Source organism: Thalassophryne amazonica, chromosome 16, assembly GCF_902500255.1.
Source record: "Thalassophryne amazonica chromosome 16, fThaAma1.1, whole genome shotgun sequence".
NCBI classification, from domain to species: domain Eukaryota; kingdom Metazoa; phylum Chordata; class Actinopteri; order Batrachoidiformes; family Batrachoididae; genus Thalassophryne; species Thalassophryne amazonica.
In genome coordinates, this window is record NC_047118.1 from 90,003,186 (window position 1) to 90,023,970 (window position 20,785).

General features: G+C 44.7%; 1 protein-coding gene across 1 annotated transcript in view; it reads right to left on the bottom strand.

Annotated features, from left to right (window-relative positions):
* tspan4b (tetraspanin 4b) overlaps nt 1-20,785 on the bottom strand; it is a 79,818-nt gene that overhangs the window by 32,828 nt on the left and 26,205 nt on the right. The window contains exons 2-5 of the mRNA XM_034191053.1: nt 18,362-18,434; nt 18,029-18,220; nt 17,861-17,935; nt 15,247-15,342 (exon numbers count right to left, since the gene is read on the bottom strand). Of these exons, the coding sequence (XP_034046944.1) occupies nt 15,247-15,342; nt 17,861-17,935; nt 18,029-18,220; nt 18,362-18,433 (435 nt within the window). The 5' untranslated portion in view covers nt 18,434. The remainder of the gene's footprint in view (nt 1-15,246; nt 15,343-17,860; nt 17,936-18,028; nt 18,221-18,361; nt 18,435-20,785) is intronic.

Below are 20,785 nucleotides of genomic sequence, written 5' to 3' on the forward strand. Positions count from 1 at the left end.
TAAAAGTAGAGAGGGTGTCTGTCTCCCTGATCTGAATTGGGAGCTGGTTCCACAGGAGAGGAGCCTGAAAGCTGAAGGCTCTGCCTCCCATTCTACTCTTACAAACCCTAAGAACTACAAGTAAGCCTGCAGTCTGAGAGCGAAGCGCTCTATTGGGGTGATATGGTACTATGAGGTCGCTAAGATAAGATGGGACCTGATTATTCAAAACCTTATAAGTAAGAAGAAGAATTTTAAATTCTATTCTAGAATTAACAGGAAGCCAATGAAGAGAGGCCAATATGGGTGGGATATGCTCTCTCCTTCTAGTCCCTGTCAGTACTCTAGCTGCAGCATTTTGAATTAACTGAAGGCTTTTCAGGGAACTTTTAAGACACCCTGATAATAATGAATAATGAATAGTCCAGCCTAGAGGAAATAAATGCATGAATTAGTTTTTCAGCATCACTCTGAGACAAGACCTTTCTAATTTTAGAGATATTGCGTAAATGCAAAAAAGCAGTCCTACATATTTGTTTAATATGCGCTTTGAATGACATATCCTGATCAAAAATGACTCCAAGATTTCTCACAGTATTACTAGAGGTCAGGGTAATGCCATCCAGAGTAAGGATCTGGTTAGACACCATGTTTCTAAGATTTGTGGGGCCAAGTACAATAACTTCAGTTTTATCTGAGTTTAGGCTGGACTATTGTAATTCATTATTATCAAGTTGTCCTAAAAGTTCCCTGAAAAGCCTTCAGTTAATTCAAAATGCTGCAGCTAGAGTACTGACGGGGACTAGAAGGAGAGAGCATATCTCACCCATATTGGCCTCTCTTCATTGGCTTCCTGTTAATTCTAGAATAGAATTTAAAATTCTTCTTCTTACTTATAAGGTTTTGAATAATCAGGTCCCTTCTTATCTTAGGGACCTCATAGTACCATATCACCCCAATAGAGCGCTTCGCTCTCAGACTGCAGGCTTACTTGTAGTTCCTAGGGTTTGTAAGAGTAGAATGGGAGGCAGAGCCTTCAGCTTTCAGGCTCCTCTCCTGTGGAACCAGCTCCCAATTCAGATCAGGGAGACAGACACCCTCTCTACTTTTAAGATTAGGCTTAAAACTTTCCTTTTTGCTAAAGCTTATAGTTAGGGCTGGATCAGGTGACCCTGAACCATCCCTTAGTTATGCTGCTATAGACTTAGACTGCTGGGGGGTTCCCATGATGCACTGAGTGTTTCTTTCTCTTTTTGCTCTGTATGCACCACTCTGCATTTAATCATTAGTGATTGATCTCTGCTCGACCACACATCTTGCCCAATCCCGGATGTCTGTGTTTGCTCGTGCCTCTGACCCCTGCTCAACCATGACTGTGTTTTGCCTGATCCTGATTGTCCCTTTGCTCCCCTGATTGACCACATGTGTACCGAACCAGAGCCTGGAATAAAGACCATGTTTACTCCTCCACCTACGCCTAGTCTGGGAGTCTGCTTTGCGGGTTCAGCCACTACTTTTGCCTGGCAGCCACCTGCCCTGACAGGTGCACTGGCAGCACAGTTCAACAGCAGTTACAGAGTCCAGCCGGATGAATAAAATCTAGCAATGCAAGTATATACTGAGCAAACACCTAAAAGGATTTTTCACCGGACTCACAGCAGGTGATCACTGACAGCTGTTAGCCTGTTTGTGCGCCCTCTGGTTGGACAGCTGCTGTGCTCGCGTGTGCACGTGTGCCCCACGTGGCTGGTACAGCGTTTATGAAAACATACACGGAGCTGAGCGAACATTTCACCCACACACTCGCACACTGCTTTGCTCACCTGTTCTACACGCAGGCACACGCAACTCGTTCAGTCATTGTGAACACATGCGTGCAGCTGAGTGGACACACACTCATCACTCGGATCACCTGTTCTACGCACATACACTCGCATTCCGTCATCTGAGACACACACTGATGAGAAGTCAGCTTAGCACTGGGAATGTGAGGATGAGCGGAGATTTGATTGTGCGGGTGAGTGAGTGAGTGAGTGAGTGACAGCTCCAATGTCATCTGACAGCAGTCTGTGTCACCTGACTGTTGTCTGAAACATGTTTGGGCTGCATCCTGCTTGGGTGCTTGAGGCAGTCGGGATGCATTCGGACACGGCTGACCACACCTTTTCCCCCCCGACTGCATTGGATTATGGTAGTATTTGCCAGGTCAGGAATGGTTCTTCCACATTGTTGCTATGTGTGACGGGGGCTTAAGTATTCAAATAGCAGTCTTACACAGCTGTTGCTTCTTGAATTTTGGCGTTTTTTTTATCCCATTCTAGCTGATTCTGCTCGATTCTTGCTCATTCGTACTATGTGTGACGAGGCCTTTATTAGGTTTGCACCCTTGCTCTTTACACACTGAAATTCCCCCAGATTTCAGATTTCTTACATCATTTACTGATATTCTGTCCTGTAGAGGGAGACATACATTAATTCCTTCCAGTCTTTCTTAGGTGAATATTGTTTTTAAACACTTCAATAATTTTCTCAGGCATTTGTTGACAAATATTCTCTGTTATGTTTGTTGACGGATATTCTCTGTCCATCATTGCAAAAAAATACCTAAATTGCCACGTCCCAACTTTTTTAGAAAGTGTTGCAGGCCTTCAATGTAGGAATAGGTGATTATTAACAAATAAAGTCGACGGCACAAAACACAACATTTCTTGGTTTCATACAGTCTGCAGTGAAATAGAAGAATGCTTCTCAGACCAGGTCCTCAGGCACCACTAAACCTACACATCCATCTCACCCACCTGAAAGAGCTAATGAGCAGGGAGAGATGGAAAATGTGTAGGTTTGGTGGTGCCTGAGGACCTTTTGTGGTACTCGAGGTTCCAGATGGGAACCACTGAAATAGAAGTCAAAGCACCTGCTCAACTACATTACTGTCTAAAAGTGAAATCAGAAAGATGTCTTGTCAAGTAAGGCAATAGACGGATCATCATCTGATCTGCTCCAGGATCCACCTGAACATCTGTGTCAAGAGGAGGCCTTTTCTAACATTGCCAGATGGTGAAGCGGTGATAAATGTGAGGAAAGCTTGCTCAGGTGTGGTGTTACTCAGCCTGGAAAGCAAAACTAGTACATAAGTAATAGTAAATCAATAAATGTTCATTCTTTTGTCACACATGGGGCTATGCATGCTCCAGCCCTTTATGTGTGTAATGAATTCATCATACTGCTGCTGTGAACACGGTGATGCCCAGAACATCATCCAGATGTGGCATTCATCTTGGCTGTTCCGGGTCTCTACAAAAAACCTGCAGGTGATGTCACACGGGCTCTGTCCAAGTGATGTCACACAGGCTCTGTCCAGTATATGCACAGTCGATGGATATTTTGCACCAAAGTCACAGATTTCCTATGATCCTTGTGTGTTTGCCACCATTACTTACTTGTTATTACCTTCAATACGAGACAAAATGGAGTTTATGTGCCGCAATCAGCTGCTCATTCACATACACAAGGTCGTGATAATCGGCATGGCAACTTTCACTCAGTGTAGGGAAGATGATGCAGGAAGCATGGGTTTTCTGTGGCATTTCGTTGGCTAAGTAGCTGCGTCTTTGTTGTGCATCCTAACTCTCTTTCTGGGCAGCTCCATGATGCAGTCCATGAGGACCTGGGCAGTCTAACTCGCTCTGCCAAACTATTAAATTGTCAGTTAGTTGAAAACAGCTTCCTGCACTGCTTGACAGTCGAAAGCTCCGCAGAGCAGAATCTGGCATAGAGATCATCAGGAGAGAATGTGTCGCTGTTTCGAGCTCTACCTCTCTATAGCTTTAATGATGCACTGAGCCCCCTCACCGATGTGAGGTCTCCTTGCCAGTTTGACTGTATGCCTTTGTTGTCAACCTTCAGGACTCGCTCCAGCTGGTGTCCTCTCTCTTCAACCAGATTCACTGACTTGCTTTCTCAACAGTCTCCTGTAGAGATTTTGTCATGGCATTCTCTTTCTTTGGCCCAAGTCAAGCCACTCCCTTCCACTTTCTGATGATGGTCGCGATGAAACCTCTGCAGCAGACATCCACTTGCAAATGCATTACCTTCCATCCCGCCTCCATGCATTCATCAACAAGGGAATCATAATGATTTTATTTCTGCTCGTGTGCCCATTACCTTGAGTGAGTTCCACCAGTAAGTTCCACTAGGTGCACCTCTTTCTCTTCCTCGCTCCATATCACCAGGTCTGGCTTTTTCATTGTTGGGACAAATCTTTTGCAGCCCTCTAGCTCTGCAGCTACCCCCCATTGTCCACCACTCTGGCCTTCTGTGGCTTGGCTCGCCTTCTTTCTGTCAGGAACCTTGCCTCCTTGCGGCACAAACTCGATCTTGCCCAGACCATGTTTCTGTGGCTTAGGAGCATATTTTCCCTCTTCCACCTGCTCCTTCACCACCTTGGAGGGGTGGATGATGCTGTGCTCACCCTGCTGCATGGTGCCATCATCCACCTGGACAAGCCCAAGTCCCATGTCAGCCTGGTCTTTGTGGACTTCTCGAGCACATTTAACACCGTGCAACCACACCTCATGGGACCCAAGCTGCTCCAGATGAATGCTAACCCCCACCTCATCCTCTGGGTCCTCTCCTTCCTCACAGGGAGAGATCAGAGGGTGAATGGGGTCACCTCAACACTGTTTGGACAATAACCAGTTCACCTCAAGGTTCAATCATCTCTCCACTTCTCTTCACTCTGTACACTAATGACTGCAGGAGCACCATCCCGGGAAGATCCTCCATCAAGTACTCAGATGATACAGTAATCATGGACACCTCAAACACAGTCGGACTACTGCAAACAGAACTGGACTCATTCTCACTGTGGTGTAGGGACAACTGTCTAGATCTTAATGTATCCAAGATTAAAGAAATGGTCATTTATTTCCAACATGGCCACCCCACCACACCTTCCCATATGGAAAAGAAATATAAAAAAAACCTTACAAGACGTTACATCAATTCCAGTAATAAATCTTTATGTCTGACATGCTTATAAGTCTCAGTTTGATATTACACATATCTACTAAGGATTCTGTATGTGGAATTACTGTCATATATTGTTCTTTTAAGTTCCCAATTTATATAAGTTACATATTGTACAAATTTACTAAGGATCTTATATCTGGTTTGACTGTAACATGCATTATCAATCAATCAATCAATCAACTTTTTTCTTGTATAGCGCCAAATCACAACAAACAGTTGCCCCAAGGCGCTCCACATTGCAAGGCAAGGCCATACAATAATTATGAAACACAGTCTACGTCTAAAGCAACATAACCAAGGGATGGTCCAGGGTCACCCGATCCAGCCCTAACTATAAGCCTTAGCGAAAAGGAAAGTTTTAAGCCTAATCTTAAAAGTAGAGAGGGTATCTGTCTCCCTGATCTGAATTGGGAGCTGGTTCCACAGGAGAGGAGCCTGAAAGCTGAAGGCTCTGCCTCCCATTCTACTCTTACAAACCCTAGGAACTACAAGTAAGCCCGCAGTCTGAGAGCGAAGCGCTCTAATGGGGTAATATGGTACTACGAGGTCCCTAAGATAAGATGGGACCTGATTATTCAAAACCTTATAAGTAAGAAGAAGAATTTTAAATTCTATTCTAGCATTAACAGGAAGCCAATGAAGGGAGGCCAACACGGGTGAGATATGCTCTCTCCTGCTAGTCCCCGTCAGTACTCTAGCTGCAGCATTCTGAACCAACTGAAGGCTTGTTAGGGAACTTTTAGGACAACCTGATAATAATGAATTACAATAGTCCAGCCTAGAGGAAATAAATGCATGAATTAGTTTTTCAGCATCACTCTGAGACAAGACCTTTCTGATTTTAGAGATATTGCGTAAATGCAAAAAGGCAGTCCTACATATTTGTTTAATATGCGCTTTGAATGACATATCCTGATCAAAAATAACTCCAAGATTTCTCACAGTATTACTAGAGATCAGGGAAATGCCATCCAGAGTAACGATCTGGTTAGACACCATGCTTCTAAGATTTGTGGGGCCAAGTACAATAACTTCAGTTTTATCTGAGTTTAAAAGCAGGAAATTAGAGGTCATCCATGTCTTTATGTCTGTAAGACAATCCTGCAGTTTAGCTAATTGGTGCGTATCCTCTGGCTTCATGGATAGATAAAGCTGGGTATCATCTGCGTAACAATGAAAATTTAAGCAATACCGTCTAATAATACTGCCCAAGGGAAGCATGTATAAAGTGAATAAAATTGGTCCTAGCACAGAACCTTGTGGAACTCCATAATTAACTTTAGTCTGTGAAGAAGATTCCCCATTTACATGAACAAACTGTAATCTATTAGACAAATATGATTCAAACCACCGCAGCGCAATGCCTTTAATACCTATGACATGCTCTAATCTCTATAATAAAATTTTATGGTCAACAGTATCAAAAGCAGCACTGAGGTCCAACAGAACAAGCACAGAGATAAGTCCACTGTCCGAAGCCATAAGAAGATCATTTGTAACCTTCACTAATGCTGTTTCTGTACTATGATGAATTCTAAAACCTGACTGAAACTCTTCAAATAGACCATTCCTCTGCAGGTGATCAGTTAGCTGTTTTACAACTACCCTCTCAAGAATCTTTGAGAGAAAAGGAAGGTTGGAGATTGGCCTATAATTAGCTAAGATAGCTGGGTCAAGTGATGGCTTTTTAAGTAATGGTTTAATTACTGCCACCTTAAAGGCCTGTGGTACATAACCAACTAACAAAGATAGATTGATCATATTTAAGATTGAAGCATTAAATAATGGTAGGACTTCCTTGAGCAGCCTGGCAGGAATGGGGTCTAATAAGCATGTTGATGGTTTGGATGAAGTAACTAATGAAAATAACTCAGACAGAACAATCGGAGAGAAAGAGTCTAACCAAATACCGGCATCACTGAAAGCAGCCAAAGATAACGATACATCTTTGGGATGGTTATGAGTAATTTTTTCTCTAATAGTCAAAATTTTGTTAGCAAAGAAAGTCATGAAGTCATTACTAGTTAAAGTTAATGGAATACTCAGCTCAATAGAGCTCTGACTCTTTGTCAACCTGGCTACAGTGCTGAAAAGAAACCTGGGGTTGTTCTTATTTTCTTCAATTAGTGATGAGTAGAAAGATGTCCTAGCTTCACGAAGGGCTTTCTTATAGAGCAACAAACTCTTTTTCCAGGCTAAGTGAAGATCTTCTAAATTAGTGAGACGCCATTTCCTCTCCAACTTACGGGTTATCAGCTTTAAGCTACGAGTTTGTGAGTTATACCACGGAGTCAGACACTTCTGATTTAAAGCTCTCTTTTTCAGAGGAGCTACAGCATCCAAAGTTGTCTTCAATGAGGATGTAAAACTATTGACAAGATACTCTAACTCCCTTACAGAGTTTAGGTAGCTACTCTGCTCTGTGTTGGTATATGACATTAGAGAACATAAAGAAGGAATCATATCCTTAAACCTAGTTACAGCGCTTTCTGAAAGACTTCTAGTGTAATGAAACTTATTCCCCACTGCTGGGTAGTCCATCAGGGTAAATGTAAATGTTATTAAAAAATGATCAGACAGAAGGGAGTTTTCAGGGAATACTGTTAAGTCTTCTATTTCCATACCATAAGTCAGAACAAGATCTAAAATATGATTAAAGTGGTGGGTGGACTCATTTACTTTTTGAGCAAAGCCGATAGAGTCTAATAATAGATTAAATGCAGTGTTGAGGCTGTCATTCTCAGCATCTGTGTGGATGTTAAAATCGCCCACTATAATTATCTTATCTGAGCTAAGCACTAAGTCAGACAAAAGGTCTGAAAATTCACAGAGAAACTCACAGTAACGACCAGGTGGACGATAGATAATAACAAATAAAACTGTTTTTTGGGACTTCCAATTTGGATGGACAAGACTAAGAGACAAGCTTTCAAATGAATTAAAGCTCTGTCTAGGTTTTTGATTAATTAATAAGCTGGAATGGAAGATTGCTGCTAATCCTCCACCTCGGCCCGTGCTACGAGCGTTCTGACAGTTAGTGTGACTCGGGGGTGTTGACTCATTTAAACTAACATATTCATCCTGCTGTAACCAAGTTTCTGTTAGGCAGAATAAATCAATACGTTGATCAATTATTATATCATTTACCAACAGGGACTTAGAAGAAAGAGACCTAATGTTTAATAGACCACATTTAACTGTTTTAGTCTGTGGTGCAATTGAAGGTGCTATATTATTTTTTCTTTTTGAATTTTTATGCTTAAATAGATTTTTGCTGGTTATTGGTGGTCTGGGAGCAGGCACCGTCTCTACGGGGATGGGGTAATAGGGGATGGCAGGGGGAGAGATGCTGCAGAGAGGTGTATAACACCACAGCTCTGCCTCCTGGTCCCAATGCTAGACAGTCACAGTTTGGAGGATCCCAAAAAATTGGCCAGATTTCTAGAAATGAGAGCTGCTCCCTCTAAAGTGGGATGGATGCCGTCTCTCCTAACATTACTTACAAGTTCCACATAGAACAGATACAAACTTTATTAAATTTATGTATATCTTTTCCATATGGGTTCACTCACAGTCAACAATGAAATAATCAAAAAGGCCCATTCATATAAATATCTCGGCTCCATAATCGACCATAAATTTACATTTCAACTCAATACTGAACACATTTTTTCAAAATGCCAACAGCGCCTCTCTTTTCTCTGTAAGCTCTGAAAACCTCAGGTTCACCAGTCCATTCTTACTGTTTTTTATAAATCATCATTGAATCATCATTGAATCCATCCTCATATTCAACATCACCGCCTGGTTTAGTTCACTTAATCTCACTCACCACAACACTCTTAATAAAATGATCAAAATCAGCAGCAAAATCATTGGTCAGGAACAGTAGTTACTCACCACCATGTACAGCACCAGAGTCCTGAGGAAAGACAAGCAGATCTCCACTGACCCTCTGACACCCTGAACCCTCACTGCACTCTGCTGCCCTCAGGGTACAGGTACACGTCGCTCCCACTGAGGACAAAGGGGACACTTCCAGCTTCTTCCCCACCTCCATTCGCCTGTTAAACAGCTGACTGCTACACTAAACTGTAGCTGAGGGCTCGTATGATTGACCTTTGTTTTTAATCCATTTAATGTTTTTAATGTATTTAATGGAACTCATGAACTTTGGACTGTACTCTGTGAATGGACATGTGCTATGTTCTACTTGTTTCTGCTCTGTCGCTTTCTTTGCAAATGAAGTTCCTAACAGATGAATAAAGCTGATTTGATTTGAAGGCTTAGTCTTGATGTGTTCCACCTCCAGTCTTTCTTTCGACTACACCCAGTCACCTGTCCTTTCTGGGCACACTGGATGAGATGATCCTCTCGCCTCTCAGCCTCCATCTTTTGCACCTGCCCTGCTGCAGCTGTTCTCCTGTCCCATTAAGACATTTTCCTGAAAGGTCTAAAGTCACCACTGCCTAGTCTCAACTTGTCAGTCTGTGCTGGGCCGACGATGTCTTGCTCCATGAAGAGATCATCAGTTGCATCCTCCGCCTTCCACTTTCTCACTGTTCTGACATCCGGTAGCTTGCCACTGATTTCTCTGTCCCTCGACTCCCTCAGCATCATTACTGTCCTGACCTTTCCTGCCTTGTAGATCTCCACAATGGATATGAGGGGTAACTGTAGTGCATCTTTCTGGCTGTACAGGGATGACGTGTTAATTGTGCGAGGTAGCCCAAGCCACTTCCTGATGTAGGTCTCAACTTTCAACAAGCCGACTTTGTACATTGTCAGCAGCCATGCCAGGCAAGGATAGACGGCAAACTGTAGACACCATATCTTATGCCTTCCTGGCAGCTCTGTCTGGTCAATCGCTTTCAGCCCATCTTCAGCCTGCTTGATGACCTCCACACCTCGACTTCTGTCAGACAGAGTTCCTCTATACCACCGCCCCAAACGTTTGACAGGCTCGTCTTTTACTGTGGGTATCTGTTCTCATGCAATTGTGAACTTCTGTTGCTTCTGCTTCCTTTTGTGATTAGTCAGGCTTCAAGATTTCTTGGCATTAAACTTCATTCTGGACCAAGTGACCAGCTCAACCAGACGAGTCAAAATACTCTGCATTGTGTCCATATCTCTTGTCAGTAGGGTCACATCATCCATGAAGGCTTTCTTCAGTGATCTCACCTTTGCTTTTTCCTCAGAGCAGTCTGCAGATCTCAGTAGCATCTTCATCACCAGGATGAACCAGATGACAGATATAACGCAGTAAGCTGCAATCCCAATCTCCAGTTGGTGCCACTCAGTTGTGAAGTCTTCAGTCGAGAAGCGCATCTGGAAGTTACCATAGTAATCTTTCATGATGTCTTGCACCTCATGCAGGATGTAAAAGAAATCCATTGCTTTCATTTTGTATGGCCTTGCCTTACAATATAAAGCGCCTTGGGGCAACTGTTTGTTGTGATTTGGCGCTATATAAAAAAAAAAATTGATTGATTGATCAACAGTTCATTAGGTACAGATCTGTAGGCATTCACCAGATTCACCCACATTCAGGCTTTCTTTGGTTCTCTTGGCCTCCCAAACTGAAACAGAAATGGTGAAAGCATGTTCAATGCATCCCGGGATCCACAGTGTTCACAATGGCTGAAGGAGCCGCTGCGCGGTGCGCACACACACGCGTGTGCAGAACAGGTGGTCAAAGCAGTGTGCGAGTGTGTGGCCAAAATGTTCACTCAGCTGTGTGTATACAGTGGGGAAAATAAGTATTTGACCCCCTGTCAGTTTTGCAGGTTTTCCCACCTACAAAGAATGGAGAGGTCTGTAATTTTTATCGTAGGTTCACTTCAACTGTGAGAGACAGAATCTAAAAAAATATATAAAAATCCAGAAAGTAATCCAGAAATAAGTATTTGAACACCTACCAACCAGCAAGAATTCTGTCTCTCACAGACCTGTTAATTTTTCTTTAAGAAGCCCTCTTATTCTGCACTCTTTACCTGTATTAATTGCACCTGTTTGAACTTGTTACCTGTATAAAAAACACCTGTTCACACACTCAATCAATCACACTCCAACCTGTCCACCATAGCAAGACCAAAGTGCTGTCTAAGGACACCAGGGACAAAACTGTAGACCTGCACAAGTCTGGGATGGACTGCAGGACAACAGGCAAGCAGCTTGGTAGAAGACAACAACTGTTATGATAATTTATTAGAAAGTGGAAGAAACACAGGATGACTGTCAATCTCCCTCGGTCTGGGATTCCATACAAGATCTCACTTTGTGGGGTAAGGATGATTCTGAGAAAGCTCAGAACTACACAAGAGGACCTGGTCAATGACCTGAAGAGAGCTGGGACCACAGTCACAAAGATTACATTAGTAACACATGATGCTGTCATGGTTTAAAATCCTGCAGGGCAGCAAGGTCCCCCTGCTCAAGCCAGCACATGTCCAGGCCTGTTTGAAGTTCACCAGTGACCATCTGGATGATCCAGAGGAGGCATGGGAGAAGGTCATGTGGTCAGATGAGACCAAAATAGACCTTTGGGAATCAACTCCACTTACCATGTTTAGAGGATGAGAACAACCCCAAGAAAACCATCCCAACCGTGAAGCATGGGGGGTGGAAACATCATACTCTGGGGGTGCTTTTCTGCAAAGGAGATCGGACGACTGCACTGTATTGAAGGGAGGATGGATAGGGTCATGTATTGCGAGATTTTGGCAAACAACCTCCTTCCTTCAGTAAGAACACTGAAGATGGGCCATGGCTGGGTCTTCCAGCATGACAATGACCCCAAACACACAGCCAGGGCAACTAAGGAGGGGCTCCATAAGAAGCATTTCAAGGTCCTGGAGTGGCCTGACCAGTCTCCAGACCTGAACTCAATAGAAAATCTTTGGAGGGAGCTGAAATTCCAAACCTGAAAGATTTGGAGAAGATCTGTATGGAGGAGTGGACCAAAATCAAGGTGCCGAACTTTCTGCTGCACTGCCCTCAAGTGAAGCTGTTTTTTCCTTGATCCTGAGTCACTGCTTCACTCATCACTCATCTTCAACCGCTTATCTGGGATCGGATCATGGGGTCCACAGGTCTAACAGGGGACCCCAGACTTCCCTTTTCCGGGACAAATTGACCACATCTGACTGGAGGATCCCGAGTAGTTCCCAGGCCAGTGTGGAGATATAATCTCTCCATCTAGTCATGGGTCTTCCCCAGGGTCTCTTCCCAGATGGACGTGCCTGGAACACCTCCTTATGGAGGTGCCCAGGGGGCATCCTTATCAGGTGCCCGAACCACCTCAAATCGCTCCTTTCAACGTGAAGGAGCAGTGGCTCTACTTTGAGCTCCCACATGGATGACCAAGCTTCCACCTTATCTCTAAGAGATAGAGATAGAGCCACCATCCTAAGGGAGCCCATTTCGGCCACTTGTACCCGCAATGTAGTTCTTTCTGTCATGACCCAACCCTCATGACCAGAGGTAAGAGTAGGAACATAGATTGACCAGTAGATCAAGAGCTTCTCCTATTGGGTCAGCTCTCTTATTGTCACAACAGTACCTTACAATGAATGCAATACCGCCCCACTGTGCCGATTCTCTGGCCAATCTCATGCTCCGTTGTCCCCCTCACCCTGAGGTACTTGAACTTGAGTCCGACTTACTGCCGAGCACCTGAACACAGCTCTTGCTTTGTGAGTACAGAGATTGGATAGCCCTGAGAAGGGACCCCCTCACTCCACACTCCCACAGCACCTCCCATAGTAACTCCCAGGCACCCTCCAGGATGCTTGTGAGACTGAAGGGCTGGTCGGCTGTTCCACGACCAGGATGGAACCCACATTGCTCCTCTTCAGTCAGAGGATCAACTATCGGCCGAACCCTCCTCTCCAGCACCTTGGAGTAGACTTTACCAGGGAGGCTGAGTAGTGTGATGCCCTGTAATTGACACACACTCTCAGGTTCAATTCAATTCAATTTTCAATTTATTTTTATTTATATAGCACCAAATCACAACAGAGTTGCCTCAAGGTGCTTCACACAAGTAAGATCTAACTTTACTAACCCCAAGAGCAGCAGTGGTAAGGAAAAACTCGCTCTGAGGAAGAAACCTCAAGCAGACCAGACTCAACGGGGTGACTCTCTGCTTGGGCCATGCTACAAACACAAATTACAGAACAATTCATAAAACAAATATACAAGAAATGCTGTTGGTGCACAGGACAGGAGGGTTTTCAGCACAAATACTGGGGTGGTGGTCCCTTTTTTAAATATGGGGGCCACCACCCCAGTTTGCCACTCCTTGGGCACTGTCCCAGACCTCAACACAATGTTGAAGAGACGTCTCATCCAAGACAGTCCCTCCACACCCAGAGCCTTCAGCATTTTTGGATGGATCTCATCAACACCCGGAGCCTAGCCAATGCAGAGTTATTTGACTACATCAGTAACTTCCTCCAGGGAAATTGATGATAATCCTCTATCAGCTTCCAGCTCTCCCCTACTATAGAGGGTGCTCCGGTCTGATGCAGGAGTTCATAAAAGTGTTTCTTCCACCAGCGGATTACATCCTCAGATGAGGTCAAGAGAGTCCCATCCTTACTGTAGACAGCTTGGATGGTTCCCTGTTTTCCCCTCCTCACAGTCCACCAGAAGTACCTTGATGCCGACCGAAAGTCCTTCTCCATGGTTGCACTGAACTCCTCCCACACCCGCTGCTTTGCTTCCCCCACAACAGAGGCTGCTGCCCTTCAGGCCTGTTGGTACCTTGCAACTGCCTACAGAGTCCTCCAATAAAACATATCAGGACTCCTTCTTCAGTTGGACGACTTCCCTGACCACCGGTGTCCACCACGGTGTTCGAGGGTTGCCACCCCTTGAGGCACCTAAGACCTTCAGGCCACAGCTCCCCACTGCAGCTTCAGCAATGGAAGCTTTGAACACTGCCCATTCTGGTTCAATGTCCCCAACGTCCACAGAAATGCTAGAAAAGCTCCGCTGGAGCTGAGAGTTGAAGATCTGTCAGACAATGGGCTCCTCCAGACATTTCCAGTTCACTCACACTATCCGTTTGGGCTTACCAAACAGATAGTGCGAGTATGCCCAAGTGCGAGTATGCAAGTTTAGAGTTCCAAATGTAACTCTAAACTTTATCTAAATTCTGGGTCTTTTAGTGAAACTTAGGGCTAGTGGCCGGTGATCACCTTAGTTTTTCTTTGTTTTTTTTATTGTTGCTTAATGCTGACAAATTACACTGTATTTGTTGTCTTTCTGATGCTTGATCAGGATCAGGATCAGACTTTGTCAATCGATAAAGGATACCATCCTACATAATGCTCTGAAATATGAAAGAAATTTTATATTTTTTTGACAGAGTTATGAATTTTTGAAAATTTGTTCAGTGTTAAAGGATAGGGATTATTCCAATTTTCCAAGATTTTTTGTGACTTTGACCTGTAACCTGGAAAATTTAATCAGTTGTTGCCTATCAGGATATGAATCCTCTGTTAAAAAAAAAAAAATCACAACTCAGCCTCACGTTGCTCTCTTATTGGTCGTTTAGGAGAGGGAATTCCAGTGCTGCTCTCCTATTGGTCATTTAGGTCTCCTATTGGTCGTTTATCTGTCCCAAATCATAGCTGGGCCGGTTGTCGGACTACTGTTGGGCAAACTAGTTTGACGGCTGAAATGTGGCTCATTTTTAATGATAGTGTTCCCTGATGACCACTAAAACATCACCTAATTCACCGCACACAGCCTTGAGTTAACAGTGTGCAGTGTTAAAAGTTAAAGATTTTTTTTGCACTACTGTCAGCTCCACAGTATTTTTTTTTTTTTAGATATTTTAATCTTGTCCTGAGTCCACTGAAACGACAATTCGTTCTGTGCACACTGAAGAACACTGAATGACAATAAGAAGTATCGTCTAAGTCTCCACTTTGGAGAGTGACCTCGGGTTGCCTGTAGCTCATTCCAGGACTTTTTAGATGTTTATGCCCCATCAGAGGTCTTTGTGTTAGGGCCAGTGAGCAATGTACAGGGTTAGAGTCAGAGTTTGGGGTTTGAGATGGGAATCAGTTCCTGAAACTTCCTGCTGGACTCAACTGGTTAAAACTAAAGCTGCTTTGGACACAATGAGAGTATGTTTCATGATGATGTTGCTGCTCACAAACCAAACTGCAGAAAAAGTCAAGATACACTAGCCAGATGTTTGACGATGGTCCACAAGCAGCTCACCATCCTCTGGACATTGTCCCATGATTTTCTTAGTCCCTCGTCTGAAGTGTAAACATTCATGCCTTCCTTCAGTTCACTTTGCGCTTTTGAGTCGAGCTACAAGAAAGAAAGAGAGTTTGTTAAAATCACATTTTCATACCACATCTGCACAGCGAAACGGAAGAAGACATAAGAAGGTGTGCTGAGAGCACTGAATAAAGAAGAAGGGGTGAAAGAGGCACAACAAAAGGTTACAGCATCAATGACCTTTAAGGACCATGAGACAGTGTGTGGACAAAACAATTCATTCTGCATCGTCTCGGTCCACACAGCTGTCAGTGGGTACAGTTAATAGGTACAGCTGTCAGTGGGTATAAATCAAATCAGATCAATTTTATTTATATAGCGCCAAATCACAACAAACAGTTGCCCCAAGGTGCTTTATATTGTAAGGCAAAAGCCATACAATAATTACAGAAAAACCCCAACGGTCAAAACGACCCCCTGTGAGCAAGCACTTGGCGACAGTGGGTACAGCTGTCAGTGGGTACAGCTGTCAGTGGGTACAGCTGTTCGTGGGTACAGCTGTACAGCTGTCGGTTGGTACGGCTGTCGGTGGGTACGGCTGTCGGTGGGTACGGCTGTCGGTGGGTACGGCTGTACAGCTGTCGGTGGGTACGGCTGTCGGTGGGTACGGCTGTACAGCTGTCGGTGGGTACGGCTGTCGGTGGGTACGGCTGTCGGTGGGTACGGCTGTACAGCTGTCGGTGGGTACAGCTGTCAGTGGGTACAGCTGTCAGTGGGTACGGCTGTCAGTGGGTACGGCTGTACAGCTGTCGGTGGGTACAGCTGTCCATGGGTACAGCTGTCCGTGGGTACAGCTGTACAGCTGTCGGTGGGTACGGCTGTCCGTGGGTACGGCTGTACAGCTGTCGGTGGGTACGGCTGTCCGTGGGTACGGCTGTACAGCTGTCGGTGGGTACGGCTGTCCGTGGGTACGGCTGTACAGCTGTCGGTGGGTACGGCTGTACAGCTGTCGGTGGGTACGGCTGTACAACTGTCGGTGGGTACAGCTGTCGGTGGGTACAGCTGTACAGCTGTCGGTGGGTACAGCTGTACAGCTGTCGGTGGGTACGGCTGTCGGTGGGTACGGCTGTACAGCTGTCGGTGGGTACGGCTGTACAGCTGTCGGTGGGTACGGCTGTACAACTGTCGGTGGGTACAGCTGTCGGTGGGTACAGCTGTACAGCTGTCGGTGGGTACAGCTGTCGGTGGGTACAGCTGTCGGTGGGTACAGCTGTCCGTGGGTACAGCTGTACAGCTGTCGGTGGGTACGGCTGTCCGTGGGTACAGCTGTACAGCTGTCCGTGGGTACAGCTGTCGGTGGGTACAGCTGTCGGTGGGTACAGCTGTCCGTGGGTACAGCTGTACAGCTGTCCGTGGGTACAGCTGTCGGTGGGTACAGCTGTCGGTGGGTACAGCTGTACAGCTGTCGGTGGGTACAGCTGTCGGTGGGTACAGCTGTCCGTGGGTACAGCTGTACAGCTGTCGGTGGGTACGGCTGTCCGTGGGTACAGCTGTACAGCTGTCCGTGGGTATAACTGTCAGTGGGTACAGCTGGATAGTCACCTGTTCTGTCTATGGCTAAGGCACGGACTGTCCCGTCCTGTTCTCTGTCTGCCTTCAGAGGCTTCCAGATGGTTCAAAATGCTGCTGGAGTTCTGACTGTGAAGAATGTTTGACCGTTTAACCTAATCTTGTCATGTCAGATTTTAAAGTTTTGTTCCTAGTGTGTAAAATCCTCCATGGACTTTGAAGGATTTTCTTAAAAAGAAGACCTGAAAGTTCAGCTACAATTTGCTAGAAGGTACATCTGAGATGCAAGCCTCGATTAGATCTGTTTTGGTGAAAGAAACCCTCCTTTGTGCCACTGCATAATTAAGCTGTATAACTGGAGATACAAAATGCAAAACTTGCGCTGTGCACAATTTCTCCAATCACAGCCACAGAAACCTGTAACTTCTTCTGGGTTGTCTGGGTGTCTTGGTGGCTTTCCTCACTCTTCTCCTTCTTGTACAGTCACTCAGTTTTTGAGAACTGTCTCCTCCACACAGATTTACCACAGAATGTCACACTGTTTGTATTTCTACATAACTGATGTCAATAAAGTTAATGACATATTCAGTCACTTGGAAATGTTGATGTATCCATCCTCTGACTTGTCTGAAGAAAACTGGCAATAAAAATGATTATTTACAGGTTTTATACCAAAGGGGCTGATTACTTATGCAACCCATCATCTTGGCTTTTATATTTTTGTTTTATTTCTAACAAATTGTAGAGATTTGCTTTGACTTTGAGAGTAAAGAAGATAATTTTAGAGTTTTTTATATTGAGCAGCCTGATTTACTTTTTGTATTTGAGATGGCAAAAACAAAAACAAACAAACAAAAAAAATTGTTAAACACCAAGGGGCCCAATACTTTTCCAAGGCACTCAACAACCAAGATACCTAGATGGATGATCTCGAGCATAATTGATAACCAAAATAGCGATTGCTGATTTGGCTGACTATTCTTCAGTCTGCTGACATGTGACTGCTACAGATAAAGCAAACCTGAGTATCGATTCTCACCACGTCTTGGAAGATGTAAATGATCACCACGAGAATCACCTCAGTCAACACCAGGAGCAACAGGATCACAAAGAACTGCGGAGCAGAGGACACAGGGGACACAGAGGACACTTCAGCATTCATATACTGCCCAAACATTTACCGCTGTTCTGTCATGTACACACCTACCATGACCAGCAGGCAGCGCTGTTCTTTCAAAGCTCCCAGACAGCCCAGGAAGCCCGTCACCATGGTAATGCCACCGGCAACCAGCAGCAGATTGGCAGCTGAGAGTGACGGGAAGGACAGGGGAAGAGAGGAAAACTCCGCCTGTGTGAAGGACAGCCAGACCCCAACGCCAAACAAGCCACAGCCGCCAAGCTTTAAAGGACAAACCGAAAGACATCGTCAGAGCCGAGGACACGCGCAGACTGTGGTTCAGGTGCAGTTTGTCTTTTGGTCTCAAAGGGACCTTTGCTTGAAATCTTGTGGGGAATGTTCAGGACATGAATAAGTACAAACCCAGAAGATGAGGTTAAAGACAAACATCAGGTATTTGACGCAGCACAGACACCTCTCAGACGCTGCCGACATCCTGCAAGACAAAGAAGAACACGTTTAAGGTTAGCGTGACAGTCAGCGGTAACACGGCTCAGCTCTTCGTGTGGCCGCGGCTGCTGCTGGCTGCTTCGGCTGATACCTGGCAGCCTCCCGGGGTGAAAGAGGCGGGACTTCAGGGGTGTAGCGGTGCTGCCCTCTGGATAGCGTGGCTGTTGCCTCTGGGGCTCCATCTCTGGCTTTGGGGAGTGTGCTGTGGTGCTGGAGGACAATGCCTGCTTTTGATCCAGCACAAAGTTCTCAGTTGGGGCACTGGCCACCCGGTCTGTGAGGTTTTGGACCTAGTCCATTGTCAGGAGGTGGTGGTCTGGGCCCTGCATCTGCACATTTGGTCTGATGGTTTTGTGGCATTCTCCATGGTGTGGCTGGTCTGTGTTCTGTGTGGCTACATCTTGCCTCCGAGCACTGCGGATGGAGACGAGTGAGAGAAGCCACCAAGACACCCAAACAGCTCTGAGGGAATTATTAGATGTGAGTGGAGAAACTGGGATTGGTGCAACACTCGTCCACAGCTTCAGTGTCTCCTGCTGTCCTCAAGTCCTGGATTTGATTGTATTATCTTTCCACATATGATGTTGCATGAGCGATCACACGGATGTTTCTGTCAACATGTTGCCCATGGAAGTCTCTGGAGTCGTCATGCCGACACATGACCCTCCACAGGAAGTCAAACTGCTGACAGGAAATAAGCTCCCAGCACACGTCTCCACGTCCAGCAAGTGAGTGTGAGGTCAACCGGGTTTAAGGAACCAGACCTGGACAGCTTTAATAAGTGCTGAGCTCTTTTATCTTTCAGCAGACATCAAGTCTTAAATGTCTGCTCTTGTTCACTTAAATTGTTCATTAATTCATGTAAACACCACAAATGATCCTCAAAAACTGAGTGATTGTGCACAAAGGAGACTCGTGAGGGAAGCCACCAAGGCCGCCATGACAGCTCAGACGGAACGACAGCCTTCTGTGGCTGTGAGCGGAGAGGCGCTTGTCTGTTGCTTCACCAGTCGAAGCTGAACAGAAGACAAAAAGACAGAAGCAGAACACTGACCGCCCACTCACCCTGTCACCCTGCTGTCTCATGTATGATTGACAGGTCGTATGTTCTGTGAAAAATTATTTGTGCCACAACCAGAAGCAGCACGACGGAGGACACGAGCAGAGGACGCCAGCAGAGGACACGAGCAGAGGACGCCAGCAGAGGACGCCAGCAGAGGACACCAGCAGAGGAAAGGAGCGAGAGACGTGAAGACTATTACTGCATTTTCTGCTACTAATTCTTGCCGGTCTGTTTGATTAAAATGTTTTTGACTGTTTTATGGTCATATTGTCTTCATGCAGTGGTGGGCACAGTTCTGCTAATCTGATAACCAATAATTATAGAAGATAATGTTTTCATTATTGGATTAGCTTTTCAGATAACCTTGAAAACCATTATTGGACTAATTATCTTCCGATAAGTTTTGGTCAGATAATTTTTATTATTATTATTATTATTCACCTTTATTTAACCAGGTTAGTCTCATTGAGATTTAAAATCTCTTTTGCAAGAGAGACCTGGCCAAGAGGGCAGCAGCATATAAGTTACAACAGATAAAACAAAACAAAAACAGATAAAACAAATTCTAAATTCTAAACATTATACTCTCACATAAAACATTTACACAGACATGATTCATTGCAATGATTTCACAAGGTTTTTGAACTCATTCAGCGTCAAAAGGGCTTGAAGCTGAAGTTCAGATTGTAATTTGTTCCAGGTGTTTGGTGCTGAAACCTAAAACTTTTCTTGCCCATTTCAGTTCGTACATTGGGGACAACAAATTGTAGGACGTCCATAGAACGGAGATTGTAGCTTCCTTGCTTTCTTATTAAAAGACTTGACAAATATGATGGGAGAATACCAAGAATGGTTTTATAGATGAAGATATACCAGTGAATGAGGCGTCTGGCAGATAGTGAGGTCCAGTTTACTTTGGAGTAAAGATCACAATGGTGGGTAAGTGGACGACAGTTGGCAATAAATCTTAGTGCCCCATGGTACCCACTATCAAGCCTCGAGAGGCAGTGAGCAGAAGCATTCATGTACAACACATCTCCATAATCAATTACAGGCAAGAAGGTTGATTCCACCAATTTCCTTTTTGTGCTACAAGAAAAACAGCACTTATTTCTGTAATAAAACCCTAACAGAAGTTTCAGTTTTTAGTAAGATAAAGAGTATGGTCCTTAAAAGACAATTGATCAATTAAAAATCCTAAATATTTAAAACCAGACATCAACTCAATTTGTTGACCTTTTCTTGTTAAAATTCTTTCAGATAATGAGGCTCTC